At 40.3% G+C, this 18,701-nt stretch overlaps 1 protein-coding gene across 7 annotated transcripts in view; it reads right to left on the bottom strand.

The window, feature by feature from the left end:
- Positions 1-1,484: 1,484 nt before the first annotated feature.
- The window catches only part of jade2 (jade family PHD finger 2), a 220,699-nt gene continuing 203,482 nt past the window's right edge, over positions 1,485-18,701 (bottom strand). For all 7 annotated transcript variants that reach the window (XM_072590651.1, XM_072590658.1, XM_072590653.1 and 4 more), the window contains one exon: positions 1,485-12,940. In XM_072590651.1, coding sequence (XP_072446752.1) covers positions 11,994-12,940 — 947 coding nt within the window. In that variant the 3' untranslated portion in view covers positions 1,485-11,993. The remainder of the gene's footprint in view (positions 12,941-18,701) is intronic.

The raw sequence follows: 18,701 nt of genomic DNA, 5'->3' as shown, positions 1-18,701 counted from the left end.
CAGGCTCCGTGCCAGAGGCCTGAGCCCCGTCACTTACCCCTGGTAAGTCGTCCCCCCCACAAGTATCCAAAACGGTATACTTGTTCTTGAGGGGAACGGCCACAGGGGGTCCCTGCACTGGCTGCTTCCTCCCAGTCCCCCTCACTGTCACCCATCTATCTGCCATCTTTGGAGTTACTACTTCCCTATAGCTCCGATCTATGACCCCCTCTGCCTCCCGAATGATCCAAAGTTCATCCTGGAGTCTATTGCTTTGACATTCTGGCATATGTACTCAAGTTATTAATCATGCATTTTCTGTTATCTTTTGTGAAGTTTTAATAAGATTCATTAACACAATGCAGCTGGGGGTAGGGATAGGGGTTGCCAGAGGGTAATTGTATGAATTTATTTCTCAGCAATGTTGCAATTGTATTTTCTGTTCTGTGGGGTGTTTGACCATAGTTTTTTCTTTTGTCCTTCAGGATTATAGAGGTCACTGGTTACCCATATTTGCCTCATTTTAAATTTGGGATGCTGGAATGTCAATAATCTTTGTGTATTTGTTGAAGTATAACATATGATAAACTCGTTATTCTTTGGGTAAAGAAACCTGGCTGACTTGTTATATCTGTTAAAATATTTTAGCATGACCAATGGAGGAGTGGGTCTAGAAGGAAGTGTTGCAACCGTCCATCCTTGGTCATTACGGAGGGAAATGTGTTTTCCTTACCTGGCCTTATTTAACTCCAGATTTAAAGCAGTGTGGTTGATTCTGATTAAACTGCAATTTAATGTAGTCTAGCCAACCACTCCAATATATTTAAAAATGACAGCTCACCATCTGTTCAAGGGGAATTATGGATAGCAATTAATGCTGTCCTTAATGCAGACAACATCCTATTAATGAACAAGTGAGAGCAAAGATTTGAAATTATTCAGCGTTTTCCATGACCACCAAACATCCTGAGTTGATATATATTCAATAAAAAATGGGAGGCAACTCCAAGCAACAAGAGATTGGCAGCTTTACTGCCCAAGGTAGGGCTATCAATATATGTAATAGAGAGGATGCCCCATGATGGAAATGTACTGTGTACAAAACATTCAATAAACTTTGAATTTAATAAAGGCCAGAGGTGCCAAGTTGTCAGTTCTTCTCCTGGTCAATGCTTGAGGACCTTGGTGGATGCAAGGGAAATAATTCTCCAGCAGGATAGTTCTGCCCCATCCTCCCCACCAGGTCTGCAACCATAAGGCTCTCTCCATGTCCACTCCAGCTTCTCCCAAAATGAAAATGGCTAAGCTGGAAGGCCAGCACACTGCTCTAAGGCATCAATATTTGAACATTTCCACCTCTGCTTCTGACTGGAATTGAAAATTCTGCAAATATTTCCCCTGACAGCTGGTGAACTGCCTCCAGGATGAGTTACTGTACACATACAACTGGGGTCATCGGCCTCAGGATAAAATGGGGAGAAAGTAATTGAAAAGTAAGACTACTGTTTACTTGTAAAACACTGCTTTATTGATTGTATGCTGCCAATGATCTGACAAATGCCAAGTTATCAAACTCATTAATCAGCGATTTCTTTCTCTTTGTGTATAGAGTCCCTCTCTGCACAGTCTCCTTCTGTACAAGATGTTCCAGCGTCTGTTGAGGGTCTCTTCCTCTCTCTCTCTCTCTCTCTCAAGACTCTGAACTGCAACTTATGCTCCAATTGAGATCAAAAATTGGACAATTAGAGAACTTAGCAATTCCAAGTCAACATTAACAGCAATGCAGTTACACAAAGTACACAACTTCTGATACATCATATTGCTTTAAAGGTCGCTGACATGGAAAATGTACAAAAGATTAATAGGTCTGCAGTTTATACGATTCCTTTTGCACTAATGGAAAATACATTTCTTCTCTACAAAGGATTTATAAGTACTCTAATACAAGAAAATAAATATTGCAAAAAAAAAGCCAAAAATAATTTAAAATAGCATTTCTTCTTTATATATATCATCTCCATTATTCTCTTTATTAACAAATGGCACATCACTTTTCCTTGAAACAAAAGACATACTCGGTCCCCTGCTTGCCATAATTGTGTGACCTCCCCAAGAGCTCACACTGAATTTTAATATTTTACATACAGCGCAGACAGCAACTTAATTCGGACAACAGACAAGATTCCTTTCTTTTGCAGTTTCTGTAATGAGTACATATGATGGAAGAAACTACTCAGCAGGCAGTATGGTCTAGGATTGGAATACAGTATCAGCAAACAGCGTATATGTATATATTTTGTTAACTGTTTAAGCACATTGAAACAAGCACTGGTAAAAGGCAGTGTGTTTAGTAAGGTCTGGAGTTCCTATGGTACATACTGTTGCTACAGTCTAACAAAACCTGAATATGGAAAGCTGTTTTTTCAAATGTTGTCTATATCTCTGTTTACACTACATTACCGAATCTATTTGCCCTTTACATTGATACAGCAAGCACAGGTAATCTACAGAGTCTGAATGTGACTCCTTTTGAGAAACTGGAGCAGAATATCCATTCTGAAACATCTATAATTTCATCAGTTTCTTCAACTTGTTAGTATTGGTCATGAGCTGACCATTCAATAAGCTTGTGCAATGACTCCAAATCAATGATGGTGTGTGAATTATTTATACTAGTCTATGTATCCTACAACTGGAAATTTATATGAACCACAATGTTAGACACACTGGCTACCTCTTCTTGAGAAAGTATTGTTGCTTTTTTTCCATACGTATTACATGGGTCTTAGAATTCATTAGTTGCAAGTTATTTTCCAGTAAAATGCAGTAATACCTTCACAATCCTGAGTTGTCAGCACCATCTGACATCAACAATAGTTGATAGTATCTGCAACTCAGATTTATCAGTTCAAAAGTAAAATGCACAAATTATCTCATCTCCTAGTAAAAGTAAAACAGCACAATCTTTAAAAACACAATTAACAGATCAGGAGCAACTTCAAGGCTAGAATTTCATCAAGTGGAGTCAGGTGAAAGTTTTACATGCTCAGCTTATTAACAAATTCCTGCGCCAGTGATAACCTCCTGGATGCCTGCTGATTAAACATGAAAATCAACAGGAATCACTGAATCAGATTCTGGTCTGTAATGCACTCCAAATATGCCACTGACTTTAGAATAATTAACCTGTTCAGATCTGTGGGGTAAGTGGGACTCGAACCCATACTTCTGGACTTTACCACTGTGCCATAATACCCTCATTTTAATACACTACTACACATATACAGCTGTCTGATTCACTCAGTTAGACCATTGGTCACAACTTGCTCCCAGAATTTGTCACTCCGCACACAAACCATATAAAGCTCCTGATTAGAGCCAAATTTATGTTCTTGAATGTTCATCATTCTGTGCATTACAGAGACTTATGAAATAGACTTCTTGCAAACACTGTAATTCTTCTCTGTACCTTAATGATTTTGAGAAATTGCAGAGGGTGCCTAGATCTGAGCTGGATGGGATAACTATACAGGGCAGTTGAGCTGCTCCAAGAAAGTTACTTTTGCTTGGTGTAGTCACTCTGACACAGATCTTGCTTAATTTAAACGTGTTAGCATAGAATTTGTGCTTCACATTTACATCAGACTCCAAAATCTCTCTTTTTCTTGCCCTTCTTGTTCGTCCACACAGCCCTGTATTTCAACTCCACCTACCAATAATTTAGGCCATTCCACAGACTAAGAACCTGACAGGCAACTACTTCTAAAACTGCCACACACTTTCCCTTTTACTATGGTTTATGTCTGTTTAGTTGTATTAAGACACTCCCTTCACAAGCAGAGAGTTATTCAGCTTTGGTCTGCAATACACATCATTCATTTTCTCTTTTTAGATTTAAATATTTGGGCTTTTGGTTACATAATGTCTGTAAATGTTGATGAGCTCCACTACCCATTTTAGACTACAGAGGCTGCATGGGGAAGAATGGGGAGGTGTGCCTACACAGGGCATATATATGTCATTATTGCTAAGGCATCTCTACATATATCCTTTGAATTATATATTTCTCATTACTTCTCTAATCTAGAGCATTATTTTGGAACATGTTCATTACTTATGAGAACATCGTCTGTCTGTAACATCTAACTGTGAGTGTATATTAATGGGTCTATAACAGAACTTGGCTTTGCTATATATAAAAGCCACATTCAAAAGTCATTTTGATAAATTACACAAAGTATTTGTCAATTAGCATATTAGGAGAATCCTGAATGTTTATAAGAGTACAATTTAAGAAGCTGAGGTATTTACTCCAAAATTTGTCTACCATTTTATCTTCAGTGGTACCATAAACAGGATTTTTGTAGGCTCAGAACCCTTGATAGGTTTTTGAAAAACTTAATCAACTCATGCTTCTACCAGCCCAACTCACTGATTAAATCCAGCTGCATACTTTTATTCCTATCTTGACAAGAGGTTAATAAAACATGAATCAATCTTTGACTAAAGCAATTGTTCCAATTGTATGCTTCTAATCTTGGTATACATTTCACCAATTTTACTCTACAAGGAAATATGGATGAATGACTTCTACACCAGATTGTTAAAAGTTTTTTCCAAAATGATTAACTCAAAGCCTATGGTTGGAAACCCATTGATAGATTTTAAAAATGGAGTGATTAATATCTAGCATGATAAATTGATCAGGATTTTGTACAAGTTTTACTAATAAACACACAACTTTATCTTAAGAGATAAAGATTATTTTGTTGAGGAAGGTACAGAACAAATGAAAGGAAATGGAAACAGCAATGAATTGAGAAGTCTAAAATAATATAAACTGTAATGTATCAATGAATATCATTTAACTCAGACACACTTAGGCTGTTTTTATTTTGTTTTTAGACTGTCTTATGGTTCTGCCCAGGACTACCTGGGCAAATAGATCTGGGCAAAATGTATTGGGACATGTTGTGAAAAACCATTGTTGAAGGCTTAATAAACAATTTCACAGTTGGTACACATGCACTCTACAGGAGTTTAAATTAGCCTGTGATTTTTCCACAATCACCGTGCTTTTTCCTCTCCACCAACTGTTTTCTTGGGTTTACAAGCACAAGCCACGTAATATCTACTGACAGTTTCAGATTGCAGCAGTTGGAAGAACGATCATTGTATGTGATAATGGGATTCAGAGTGGAGCACAAACAACATTGACAGAAAAACAAAGCAAATTTAATATTGACTTCTCAGTAACATTGTGCAGTATCAATAGGCTAGCTGGTAATTAGTTCAACTATATGATAACCAATTAGTGAGCTGTGCACACTTTTCAGGCTGAGATTGTAGTTTAACACACTTGTTTCTAATGACATGTACATAAAAGATGGTTACTTATAAAAACAAGAATCGTTTAGGCACTAGAAGAGCACAGCACAATTCGATGACTGTGAGGAACACAGAAGTGTTTGCTCTAAAATTGACTATCTGGGGAAAAGGCCAACGGTCTTCCCGGAGGAGATGAATTGAGAATACCAGAGGGCCAGTCATGTGTGGGTTATTTCCATGCATCCAGTTGTAATGAACTCATAGCGAAATCAGCAGAAATCAGGGAGGAGGCCCTTTTCCTCTCAGGAATACAGGCTGTGTTTAATGCAGGGAAACTAGGCTCCTGGGATCTGATATTGTATGCTTACAATGAAGTGACATTTACTTCTCTGATGGTTTAACCAAATAGCTTTTTTGAAAAAAATGCATCACATATGTCTTAAGGACATTATTGAGTATGGGCCAAGGCAAATAAATATTAACTGATTGATGACTTCATTATATCCAAAATGATTCATTAGAAGGGAATTGCTGAGGAGCTGATAGATTACAAAGGGAATGACAAGCGTTTTCTGTTTTACTAAGTGAAGGCTCTTCCTAACCATTTAACAAAAAAATTAAATTTAAACACTTTCACATTTAAAGTGACTTGAGAGGAACAAATGTTTCCAATTGCATTTTCCTTAAATTAACAGTGCTCTTGATAAGATTGTGCTAGTCTTTGATTCTAAGGATTCAGTTTGCAGACCCAGGTTCAGTGTGTTCCATTCTTTCCAGACTGCCTCAAGTGGTAATGTAATGAAGCAAAGCATCAAAATAGATGAGAAATTCCAGTCCCTGGTTACATTTAGTTATTAGTGTGACAATAACTGAAACACCCTCAATTTTTGAGGAGTTCAGAGACTCCAATCCATACAGGAAATGCTAATCTTTGCAATTACCAGCAACAAATGCCAATATATAGTCATCATCAGGTGTCTCTTTGAAGTTATGCATGATTAGAGTCAAAGTGCAGGAACAGTAAGTCTTTTTTCAAACCAATGATATGTTCTAAGGACACGGATAATACCAATGGCCCTTTTTTCCCCTCCCTCCTCTCCCGAAGAAAATGACTCAAAATGAGGAATCAACTACCAGAGGCCACACCAAATAATCAATTCACATACGTGACCTGAGAGTGTAGTGATTACTATGGATAGGCTTGGCTAGACTGCTAAACTCTAATCTCACATATTTAAACCCATCAGACACCAGTCAGGAATAACACATCCAGATGTTTTCATTCTTTTTTTCTTGCTCGGAGACACTACTGGCTAATGACAACTCATCTGTTACGATTCAGGCCAAGATCAGCAAGGATTCAAACCTGGAACTTTGCAAGTCTGTGTGGCTTACTACCAAATCATACAGAAATGTACCACATAACCCACTCAAAGACCTGTGAGACATCCATGCTCAAGGGCACTGCTACTAAATTGTGAAAGATGCTGGTCTTGATGTAAACAGATTCTTACAATAGTCTTGGCATGGGTCAGTCCCTGCGGGAACTCAACATTTTATGTTGTTCATCTGAACTTTCCTTTATTTGGTGTCATTTTCACACGTGTTTGAATGTTTATGAGCTAAAAGACTCAACACACGTGACATATCAGTGAGAGAGAATGGTAAACTTCCCATAAACTATGAGTTACCTTTTGTTGAAGTAATGTCATTGATACAGAAGCATATTTGTGGGGATGCTGATCATCTTCACAACATCACATGACAGTTATACAGGAATCACCATAAACTAAATGGGATGTCCAGACAGCATCAAAACTGGGAAGATGAGGCTTCCTTTTATGGACAGTCATGGATCTTCTAGCCTGACTGCATTTCTATTTGCTTTTGGCACATAATGAAGCAAAACACAGGTGCAGACTCCTCAGTTTTCCAAACAAGGAACCTCTTAAAGAGAACAGATACCAATATATAATTTACACTGCCTTCCCAGCCAAAGTTATTTATACCAGGGAAAGGAGCTGGTGGCAGTTAACAGAAGCATCCCAATTATTTTAGAGAGAACTCAGTGAAATTATGCAGCTATCTAACATACTGACCCATATAAGAGGAATACTAAGACAATGCAATAGAGTCAACAACTGTTGTTAGTTTACTTCAAGGCAAGAAATAGCAACTGTGATTTTATAGAACCAGTCAGATCAATGAATCTTGCTTTATTATTTGTCTCAATTTTAAGTTGTATTTTTTTGGGCAAGTTTGATGGAAATGCATTTTTGAAACAGGGTCAGGATTAAGACCATGTTAAACAAATTATGTTATTTGGTGCAGGAGGAGTAGAAAGACATGGTACTCAATGTTTCTACTTGGATGCTGCCTGAACTGCTGTGCTCTTCCAGCACCACTAATCCAGACTCAAGGTTTCAATACAGCACAATACTGAGAAACCCAGAGTAAGCCCTAAGCTGCAGCAGATCTAACCCAGAATTGTTCCATACTGGCAGTGAAGGCAAAAATGAAACTGTAGTTTTGCTGGCCTTATGAATATACAGACCTTATTTAACTTGAGATTTAGTGCATCACAGTGAACAGACAGCACGGTCTAAATTGTGCATTTTAATGGAGTCCTTTGAAGTTCTGATCACTGCAAATCTGAATTAATCATCACAGTCACGTGCTATTTCAGGCCCATATGACAAGGCTGCAGGTGCTTAAGAAACCACAAGCAAACCTCATCTCAAATTAGGTTTTCAGTCATAGTTGCTACTTATTGGCCAGAAGTGCTGTAACTTTGGTTTAGATATCTCTGGTTAACAACACATCCTGTGAGTTTTCAGTAAGTACCAATGTTATCAGGAAGTTCTTTTTGTAAGGACTTCCTTTGTTGATGAGAAATTCCTATCACAGAAGCGTTCTGTGCAAGGTAATGTATCATTAGCAAAAAATTTTAAAAAGTTAACCTGAACCATTAGTAACACATTCAATGACTAACAAGTTTAAGGAATGAGGGACTAAACTTTATCTTGCCTCCAACTTATTTTTTAAGTGACTGAAAGCTTCCCGAGAAACAAAATTATCTTTTAGCTTATATTATAAGTGTGAGTGGTCATCTGATAAGCCTTCTTTGAACTTACCACAAACTTGATTGTGGTTGTAAAGTTTAAAGACTGTCACAGTTGAAATTTGAAATGGTCATATCTTTGGGTACGAATAGCAATCTTTATACAACTTTCATTCAACACAAATACTTTAATCTTACTGCCTAAAGATTAAGTCATCTGTTTAATGTAACACATTAGGGAGGAAGTTCTGAAGAATAACATTGAGTTAGCTGATGGCCTTGGCACTAATGATGAGTTATATGGAGGGGTTAATCAAAAAAGCCAGAATGGGAGAGTTTAAGGGTCTAGGAGATGGAGTGGTATGAGGCCTTAATAGGATTGTTGACAAATCACCAAGACTTTACATTTTAAACACTTGCTGACTGGATTCACTGTAGGCCGGCATGGAAAAAATGATGGTTAAGTGAGACAGAAATTGGGAAATTCCTCTAACTGTTTTGTTCACACGGCTTCACAGGAGATGTTCTACAGCTTCCAATTATGTGCGTAAGCAAGGTTTCATCATGCTTGCTGAAAAGTAATCTCAATGGAATACCAGCAGATCCAACTGGTTCGCTCAGTTGGCTGGTTTGCAATGGAGAATATTATCAATGATATGGATTATGCACTAGATAAGCTTATCATGAAGGACTTTCCTTCTCAACCTCTCCCCTTGCTTGAGGCATGGTGATCAGGCATCTCTCTCTAATGAGAGAGCATTCTTATAGTCTGGTAGGACTATAGCAACTTTAGCTTTTAATGTGGGATATATGGTGACATTTTTAGATCAGCTAGAGTTTAATAAGTCAGTGAGGAAGACATTAAAAGAAACAAAGTCACAGGTGGGCAACAGTTCTGTGGTTAAAAATAAAGATCAGATGGAATTGAGCCAGTGATTGCAGTAGATGAACAGCTAAATTCTGATGGAACAAGTGGCCAAGGAGGAAAGTAAAGTCAATGATAATGATGCAAGCCTGGTGAGGGCTGGAACTGTTGACTTCCAAGTGTTTACTTCACAGACGTCTCATTCAAGACTTGATGTCAGGCAGACAAATCCAGAAGCACAGAGGCGGTAGTGGGACTGAGAGAAACAGTGTAGAGGTAGAGCTGGATGTCTTTAGCATACATATATGGAAAGTGACCCCCGCCTATTAATGTTCCTACTGAGAATCAGTGTTGTAATCTATGTACATTGTCTTTTGAAAGGCGGAAGTATGGAATATTGAGATATGTCCTTTGGATTTAGCTTTCACTTACCCAATACATCCTTTAAATGTACATTAGTGAATTCGGTGCTGATGCTGAACAGGGCATTAAGATAGCTTTAGAAAGTTTGATACTTGAAAATGTTTTACCAAGTAATACACCCTGATATTAAGCAATGCAAAATTATTTTACATTCAACAAACTGTTGTACAGGGGTTTAACACTCCTGCATACACTATAATACTGCATATTACTGGACAGAACACGCCTGAATGTATGTAATATATAGTAGATATTGTTTTAGATGCTGTATTCACTTGTGTAAAGCAAGGTGTGACCAAGACATAACAGACCTGTGTTATAGAATAGGGTTGATCATAATTCCAGGCAAAAATGTGCGGCCAGCATTCTGCTGGTGAGAGGCAAGATCCAGTGAAGGTCTCATTGCCTTGCTGCTAGTCAGTTTCATTCCCCAAATGGACACCCATGCCGCAACCCTGTGTAGGATTAGTAAACTTGGAGGTCAACAGGCAGGGAGATCTGGAAGGAATCGGGTTGGGGACCTGAAAAATGGCTGAAGTGGCAGAGGTCCACATTATTCTAGTGGATCCCTGAGTAGCACTCCTGCCTCCCCTGGGCCAATGAAACAATTAGTTAATTATTTTTGGAGCATCTTCCTCTTTACCACACAATTCAACTGAGTTGAATACGGGTAGAGTACACTCTAACGAGCCAGCCCTCTGAATTGTACTGAGGTTCTAAGTACATCATAAGATCCCATTTTGCATACACTAATGAGGCTGCTGGCCAAAATCCTTTTTAGAACAATGAGTGGGCCACAGCAATTCTAATTCCACGATACTACCATTACTGCCAAGCAGGCTGAGTCATAGTTTTCCCTAATAATTCCTCATTATTATACTCCTGTTTAGCTGTATACATTGTGTGTTACATATAATGTTTTGGGCCCAGAAGTCATGCCTTGGGATATCTGAGTATGAATGTTCATGTTTGCTTGAAATTTCTCTCACTATTTTAGTGGAAGTGTTCACCTGTTTAAATAGGCCAATTTGTTTGTTAAAATAGTGGAGAGATGAATTTCAAACATTTATACTCAATGGCACAATTTCAAAGCCTATGTATTGTTACTGGGTATGTACTCAAATGAGTTGTAGGGTGTTACACTTCTACATTATAATAGTGTGTAACTGTCTATAACATACCTAGAGCAATATAAACTGTGTTACTGGGTATGACTCCAGTATACTTTATAACTGATACTGCTGTAGCTTCCTTTTTAGCATCTGGCTACTTCCTAAAATCTCTAAAAGTACAAAAAAAGTCCCTTTTGCTTTGCAACTCTTGAACGGCCTATGAAGTCAGCACATCCTTCGTTGTGACAGACTTCCAAAAAGTGCATTTTGTGCTTTATTTTTAGTAGAAGATAAATGCCACAAAATTCTAGTCATTTTTGTTTTTCTGCTTGCTTGTTGTCATCACCATCACCGAAGAGTAGTTTTGTTTTTCTTATTCAAAATCTTAATCACAGGAGAGTGACGTCTGCCAACAGATTGCTCATGTGTCAACATGATGCAGACGGATTGCCAACCTGGATAGAGCAATGATCTTGCCCCCAAAATAGTAAATAGGGTGACTGTTTAGCCTCCTGTGACTTTATGACAGTGCAGAACCAGAAACTAAACTCGGCAAATGTTTCTACATTAAGTGTAGGATAACAGATGGCTGGTGCTGAGTTATGAGGCAGCAATTCAATCAACAACTCTGGATGATGCCACAAATCTCAAGACTAAAGCTTGAAGGGTTTATGAATTCTTTCAAAGACTGAATCACTGCCTTAAACTTACTGTCAACCAGTTAGCTTTATAATATATAGTGTATAGTTTCATCTGTTTTTTAATTATGTTTTCTTTTCCTACTGTCGTGCAGGAATTGGGTAGAAGAAGCACAATACAGGAGGAGAATAAAGAAGACAGTGATACAATGCCTGAAGTTATAGGGCATCAAATAGCTGGCACTCTGGAATCATGAAATTATTATTTCATGGATCACCAAGGTATAAACCACACACTATATACCATGGTTAGTTACTTTGATTGCATGCTGGCTTATTACAAGTTGAATGACCTACTGTTCCAAAGGGCTTTTACTGACTAGAATTTTAAAAGTTCACTACATGATCTTGTTAGGCTGGCAGCTGTAGGGGAGAGAATGAAGAGAGGCAGTGACACTGAATCTTTAACCACTAAGTCAGAACTTGCACAGAAAGCATTTCAAGGGTCAGATGACCAGCAGAGATGAGCGCATGAGTTGTAATTGGAATTGAGCCACCTGACTTTTTTATCCAGTTATCCTGGATACTCAGGAAGCTAGAATGCTCCTTCTGACAACCTCTCCACCACATTTTCGGTGTACCACCACGCTTTCTGAATTCAAGCGCTGAAGCCTTTGTGACCTATTTGCCATAGATTCTGTGTCCGAGTCACTCATTTCAGCATCAGAAAAATAGCCATCAGTCTCGTTGTCGAAGAGTTGCTTCATCTTTGTTGGCTCTTTGGACTTTTTTTCTCTGTCTGGGCTCAGCTGCTGATATTTGTTGCCCAGATCCTGCTTCTGCACTTGTGACTTCCTGCTTTCTCTTGGTTTTGGAATCTTGAAAGTTACCCAAGATTTAGGGTTTGTGGATGCATTAGGCACTTTAACTGAAGAACTGGGTTTAGATGAAGCAGGTTCAAAGTAGTCCAACATTTCACCAATGTGACTGATATTCCTTATTGGGGACGTACTGGGGAGCGCTGCTTTAGAACTGGAATGATGTGAGGCCTGCTTTTTGCTGATCTTTCGCATATCGTTGGCCCTTTTGTGACTTCCATTGGCTTTTGACGCTGGCCCCTTTGACCCATTGGTGTAACTGCCCTGCGTAGAAAGTTCAGCGGAGTTATCACACCAGGACGTGCAATCTAGTGGACAGTTCAGCTGTTTCTTTTGTTGATTCTTGGTGTGAATGATGCCTGTGCAATCTTGTAGGGATTTAGGCTTGCTGTCTTCTCCTACTTTGTGCCTGGATTTCTTTTCCAGTGCGTAGGATGGTTCTGACTGAGGATCGCTGGCACGGTTCACTGAACCGATGCTAAGTAATGACTGCTCGTCATGAAGAAGTTTATCTGACAGGAAACTTGATGCCTCTTCATTTCCTGCTCCACTGTGCAAAGACCAATGGCTCAGGAGGTTTTCTGTCTTAACCTGAACAGTCTGGGCCAACCAATTCTGCAGAAGTTCCCCATCCAAAGAAATGGAGGATGACAAACCTGGAAAAGAAATACCACAATAAGCAAAGCTCAGTGTTATACTTCATTTCAGACGATATACACATGCTTAGGAAAAAGATTCTTCATTAACTCTCAACTACAATTCAGAATTATTCCATTTCAGGCCAAAGTGTAACAGGCCAGTTTTCAGACGAAGGGACTGTGATATGAGATGACAGCGCCTGATGAAGCTTTAAGGTTTTGGGGGTGGTGGTGGTTAAAGGGGGAGGGGAGGAGAGTGAATCCACAGCATTGGGAACCAGCAATTTTTTTTCCCCTCCTGCAGGCTGCTTAAACAGGTAGACAGCTCCTGGAAATCTCTCCTTCAGAAATCCAAAGGAAGATTGTCACAGTTTTGTTGGCAGAACCACTTTTGAGTGAAAGGCAGATGGAAATCCTCCGAAGACAGCCTGTGCACATCAAAACAATGGGAGTGGTCCATCAGCCACGGCCACCTCCTCAGAATCCGCTCACGGGGAAAAATACTTTGGGTGGAGAAGGAATACCAAGGTGTATCAATAGCTCACTAAAAACAAGGAAATAGTTGGATAATCATGAACCAGAACTTAGTTCACCTTTAGCCACCACATCTGCAATGCAGCTTCCAAAATAATGGTGCCATATCACTTTATCAACCTTCCAAATATTAACAGTTCCACCGACAAATTACAAAAGAGTCAGAAGGATTCTGGGTAATCCAAGATGGAGGAAGGGAAAAATCTCAGTTAACTGGAAGAATAATAGGGTAGTTATGGTAGGGGATTTTAACTTTCCAAACATAGATTGGGACTGCCATAGTGTTAAAGGTTTAGATGGAGAGGAATTTGTTAAGTGTGTACAGGAAAATTTTCTGATTCAATATATGGGTGTACCAACTAGAAAAGGTGCAAAGCTTGACTCACTCTTGGGAAATAAGGCAGGGCAGGTGACTCAGCTGTCAGTGGGGGAGCACTTTGGGGCCAGTGAGCATAATTCTACTAATTTTAAAATAGTGATGGAAAAGGATAGACCAGATCTAAAAGTTGAAGTTCTAATTTGGAGGAAGGCTAATTTTGACGGTATTAGGCAAGAACTTTCAAAAGCTGATTAGGGGCAGATGTTCACAGGTAAAAGAGTGGCTGGAAAATGGGAAGCCTTCAAAAATGAGATAACGAGAGTTCAGAGACAGTATATTCCTGTGAGGGTGAAAGGAAAGGCTGGTAGGTGTAGGGAATGCTGGATGACTAAAGAAATTGAGTGTTTGGTTAAGAAAAAAGAAGGAAGCATATGTCAAGTATAGACAAGATAGACTAAATGAATCCTTAGAAAATAATAAAGGCAGTAGAAGTATGCAGGGGAACCTCAATTATCTGAACAAGATGGGTGGGCACTATTTCATTTGGATAATTGATTATTTGGTTAATCGATTAAATGTCTTTTCTCTGGCGCTCGAAGTTTTTAAAATCCGCTCCCCATTCAGGAGACTGCAGAAGCACACAGTGCACGAGCCCCCACCCCCAACCCTGGCCAACCCCGCCCCCCGCAACTGTCCAACACCACCCCCAAACTCTGTCCAACACCTCTCCCCGCCCCACGACCCCCAATAGTACAACACTTCCGCATGCCTGGCAGCACCGCCACCCAACCGTCCAACACCTCCCCCTGCCTGCACCTCCAATACTGCCCCCCTGACCGCCCCTGTCCAACACAGCCCCCTGCCCGCTACCCCCATCCCCATACAGCACTGCCCCGCCCCCTCTCCAGGGCAGCCAGACTGGACACCAACAATAAGACTGCTGCTGCAGCTGCCTTTGTGGGGTAAGTCTCCACACCCACACACACAGCCACACACACAAACTTTTACTGCAACTTTTTGACACGTTCCACCTTTGCACTGAACAGGGCAATGTTGGTCAGACTATCTGGGGAAGAGGAGGGGGTGAGGGTATACCTCTTTGTAGAACTCCAGCGAAAGTGTGGGAAGTGAGGGCGGGAGGTCAGTCACTTGGAGACAATGCCTGTTTAATCACTGTAAACAAAAGACGGGATCAGTGTTGGAAACACATCTTTGATATAATGTTTCTATCGGGGCCTCGAGCTCTCCTTTGGATAATCCGATTTTCGGATAATTGGTATTTGGATAATCGAGATTCCTCTGTACTTAAGAGGGAAAGCAGGAGGGCAGAATGGGGACATGAGATAGCTTTGGCAAATAGAGTTAAAGAGAATCCAAAGGGTTTTTACAAATACATTAAAGACAAAAGGGTAACTAGGGAGAGAATAGAGCCCCTCAAAGATCAGCAAGGCGGCCTTTGTGTTGTGCCACAGGAGATGGGGGAGATATTAAATGAGTATTTTGCATCAGTATTTACTGGGCAAAGGGCATGGAAGATACAGAATGTAGGGAAATAGATGGTGATATCTTGAAAAATGTCCACATTACAGAGGAGGAAGTGCTGGATGTCTTGAAACACAGGACCGGATTAAGTGTCCCGAGAATTCTGTGGGAAGCTAGGAAGTGATTGCTAGGCCGCGCGCTGAGATTTTTGTATCATCGATAGTCACAGGTGAGGTGCCAGAAGACTGGAGGTTGACTAACATGGTGTCACTGTTTAAGAAGGGTGGTAAGGACAAGCCAGGGAACTATAGACCAGTGAGTCTGATGTTGGTGGTGGGCAGGTTGTTGGAGGGAATCCTGAGGGATTGGATGTACATGTATTTGGAAAGGCAAGGACTGATTAGGGATAGTCAACATGGTTTTGTGTGTGGGAAATCATATCTCACAAACTTGATTGAGTTTTTTCAATAAGTAACAAAGAGGATTGATGAGGGCAGAACGGTGGACGTGATCTACATGGATTTCAGTAAGGCATTCAACAAGGTTCCCCATGGGAGACTGTGAGCAAGGTTAGATCTCACAGAATACAGGGAGAACTAGCTACTGGATACTGAACTGGCTGAAGGGTAGAAGACAGAGGGTGGTGGTGGAGGGTTGTTTTTCAGCCTGTTGCCAGTAGAATGCCACAAGGATCAGTGCTGAGTCCACTATTTTTCGTCGTTTATATAAATTATATAAGAGTTATAGTTAGTAAGTTTGCAGATGACACCAAAATTGGAGGTGTAGTGGACAGCGAAGAGGGTTACCTCAGATTACAACAGGATCTTGATCTGATGGGCCAATGGGCTGAGAAGTGGCAGATGGAGTTTAATTCAGATAAATGCGAGGTGCTGCATTTTGGGAAAGCAAATCTTAGCAGAATTTATACACTTAATGGTAAGGTCCTAGGGAGTATTGCTGAACAAAGAGACTTTGGAGTGCAGGTTCTCAGCTCCTTGAAAGTGGAGTCGCAGGTATATAAGATAGTGAAGAAGGTGTTTGGTATGCTTTCCTTTATTGGTCAGAGTACTGAGTACAGGGGTTGGGAGGTCATATTGTGGCTGTACAGGACATTGGTTAGGCCACTTTTGGAATATTGCGAGCAATTCTGGTCTCCTTCCTATCGGAAGACGTTGTGAAACTTGAAAGGGCTCAGAAAAGATGTACAAGATTGTTGCCAGGGTTGGAGGATTTGAGCTATAGAGAGAGGCTGAACAGGCTGGGGCTGTTTTCCCCGGAGCGTTGGAGGCTGAGGGGTGACCTTATAGAGGCTTATTAAATCATGAGGGGCATGGATACGATAAATGGACAAAGTCTCTTCCTTGGGGTGGGGGAGTGCAGAACTAGAGGGCATAGGTTTAGGGTGAGAGGGGAAAGATGTAAAAGAGACGTGAGGGGCAACATTTTCACACAGAGGGTGTTATATGTATGGAATGAGCTGCCAGAGGAAGTGGTGGAGGCTAGTGCAATTGCAACATTTAAAAGGCATCTGGATGGGTATATGAATAGGAAGGGTTTGGAGGGATATGGGCTGGGTGCTGGCAGGTGGGACTAGAGTAGTTAGGATATCTAGTCGGTATGAACGCGTTGGACTGAAGGGTCTGTTTCCATGCTGAGCATCTCTATGATTCTATGACTCTATTTTGTTTTCAGTAAGATACTGGCACATTTCACTATCTTTGGCAAAATGATGTATAATGGAGAAAATGTGAATTTGAACAGTTTGGCAGAATTGAAAGAAAAGTATGTTATTGAAATGATGAGAGAGTGCACAGCTTTGGGATATGGAGGGATCTGGATGTTCTTGTGCACGAATCACGATTGGTCAGTATGGGATACAGCAAATAATTAGGAAACCTCATGGATTATTATTATTTATCGAGTGGGACAATGAATACAAAAGAGGGCTGTTCTGCTGCAGTTATACAGAGCCCTGAAAAGACCACATCTCTACTGAGTACATCTTATGAGGAATGATGTAAATGCAGAGGCAGTTCAGAGAAGATTTAATAATCTAATATCTGGAATGAGGCAGGTTGTCTTACGAGGGAAGCTTGGACAGACTGAGCTGTAACCATGGGGGTTTATAAAATTAAAAGCTAACTTAATCAAAATATGTAAGAGGGGTCTTGACAGGTGAGATGAAGAGGATTTTACCTGTTATGGCAGAACACAGAGCTAGGGTGTCCTATTCGAAAAAACAGTGGTGGCTTATTTAAAGCAGAGAATAGACTATTTGTTTTCTGAGGGTTGAGAGCCTCTGGAACTCTCTTTCTGAAACCATGATGGAAGCAGAGTCCTGGAATACTCTTCAGGCAGAAGTAGCTCAGATACTTGTTAAGCAACAGATGAAAGGTTATCATAGGCAGGAATGTGAATCAGCCATGACCTTAATTAAAGTCAGAGCCGTTTCGAAGGGCTGAATGGCCTACTTTTAAATTATATGTTCGTAATCCTTTACAAAAGGGAAAGAGGAAAATAATGTGATTTCCCACAGGGTATTGATATAGTAGCCACAACAATGCAGTTCGCACCAGATTGTTTTGTAATGCTAATGGCTTTATGCACTGAATGACTTAGCCCTGTCTGAGTTTCAGCCACTGCGTTTAAAACTTCCTACCAAACTGTCCCCACTTCCATTATGTGAAGTCAGTGCTGGAAGCAATGTTCTTTTTCTAAAATGCGTTTTTACCCTTCGGAATTTGTTTTGGCTCACAATCTGAAATTCCTGTCTACTCATAGCAGATGTTTGGGAGCATCAAAGCAGTCTGTGGGCACGTAAAATTGCTGTAACAATTTCCACGACTGACTTGTTTGGTTGGCTCTAAAGGTGCAGTGTCTGTGCCTCTCCTGTATAAACCTTTATGTGAAAATCTCACTTGTACTGGCCTTGACACTTGGAGCTGCTGTCATGTGTATCTGCCGCTCGCTTATTTCCTTCCTGCTGGCCTGCCTTCCCCTCCTGGGAAGTGGTTTAGACACTGGGGGTGGGTGAGGTTCCAGATTGCTTGGTATTTCCTCAGTTCGACCATCAGTTGTTTGGATAGGTGCTTCAGCTATGTGTTTGTGGTGAGGACAGCTATACTCTGACCTCGCATGGAGCTGCACCTTCCTGCAGTTACAACGTAGCACAAGTTTTGCTGCTGTTCTGTGGAGACCTCTCCGACTCTAGTGGGCAGACCCACTTGTCCCTCGACACAAGAAAACTCCAGATTTTAAAACTATTCTAAACTCAAGCAAAACAAGATTGTAAAAATTCTCTTCAGTGCAATTTCAGGAAAGGACTACAGGTTAGCAAGGTGAAAAAAAAGCATCCTGGCTTATTTCCAGAGGTGTAGAATTTTTAAGACGGAGATTTGTGCAAAACTTTAGTTAGATTATACTTAGAGCAATATGTGCAGTTGT

This window comes from Chiloscyllium punctatum, chromosome 20 (genome assembly GCF_047496795.1).
Source record: "Chiloscyllium punctatum isolate Juve2018m chromosome 20, sChiPun1.3, whole genome shotgun sequence".
In the NCBI taxonomy this organism is placed as follows: Eukaryota; Metazoa; Chordata; class Chondrichthyes; order Orectolobiformes; family Hemiscylliidae; genus Chiloscyllium; species Chiloscyllium punctatum.
Note: the sequence above shows the minus strand (reverse complement) of the source record. Positions and strands in the feature narration are given on the sequence as shown.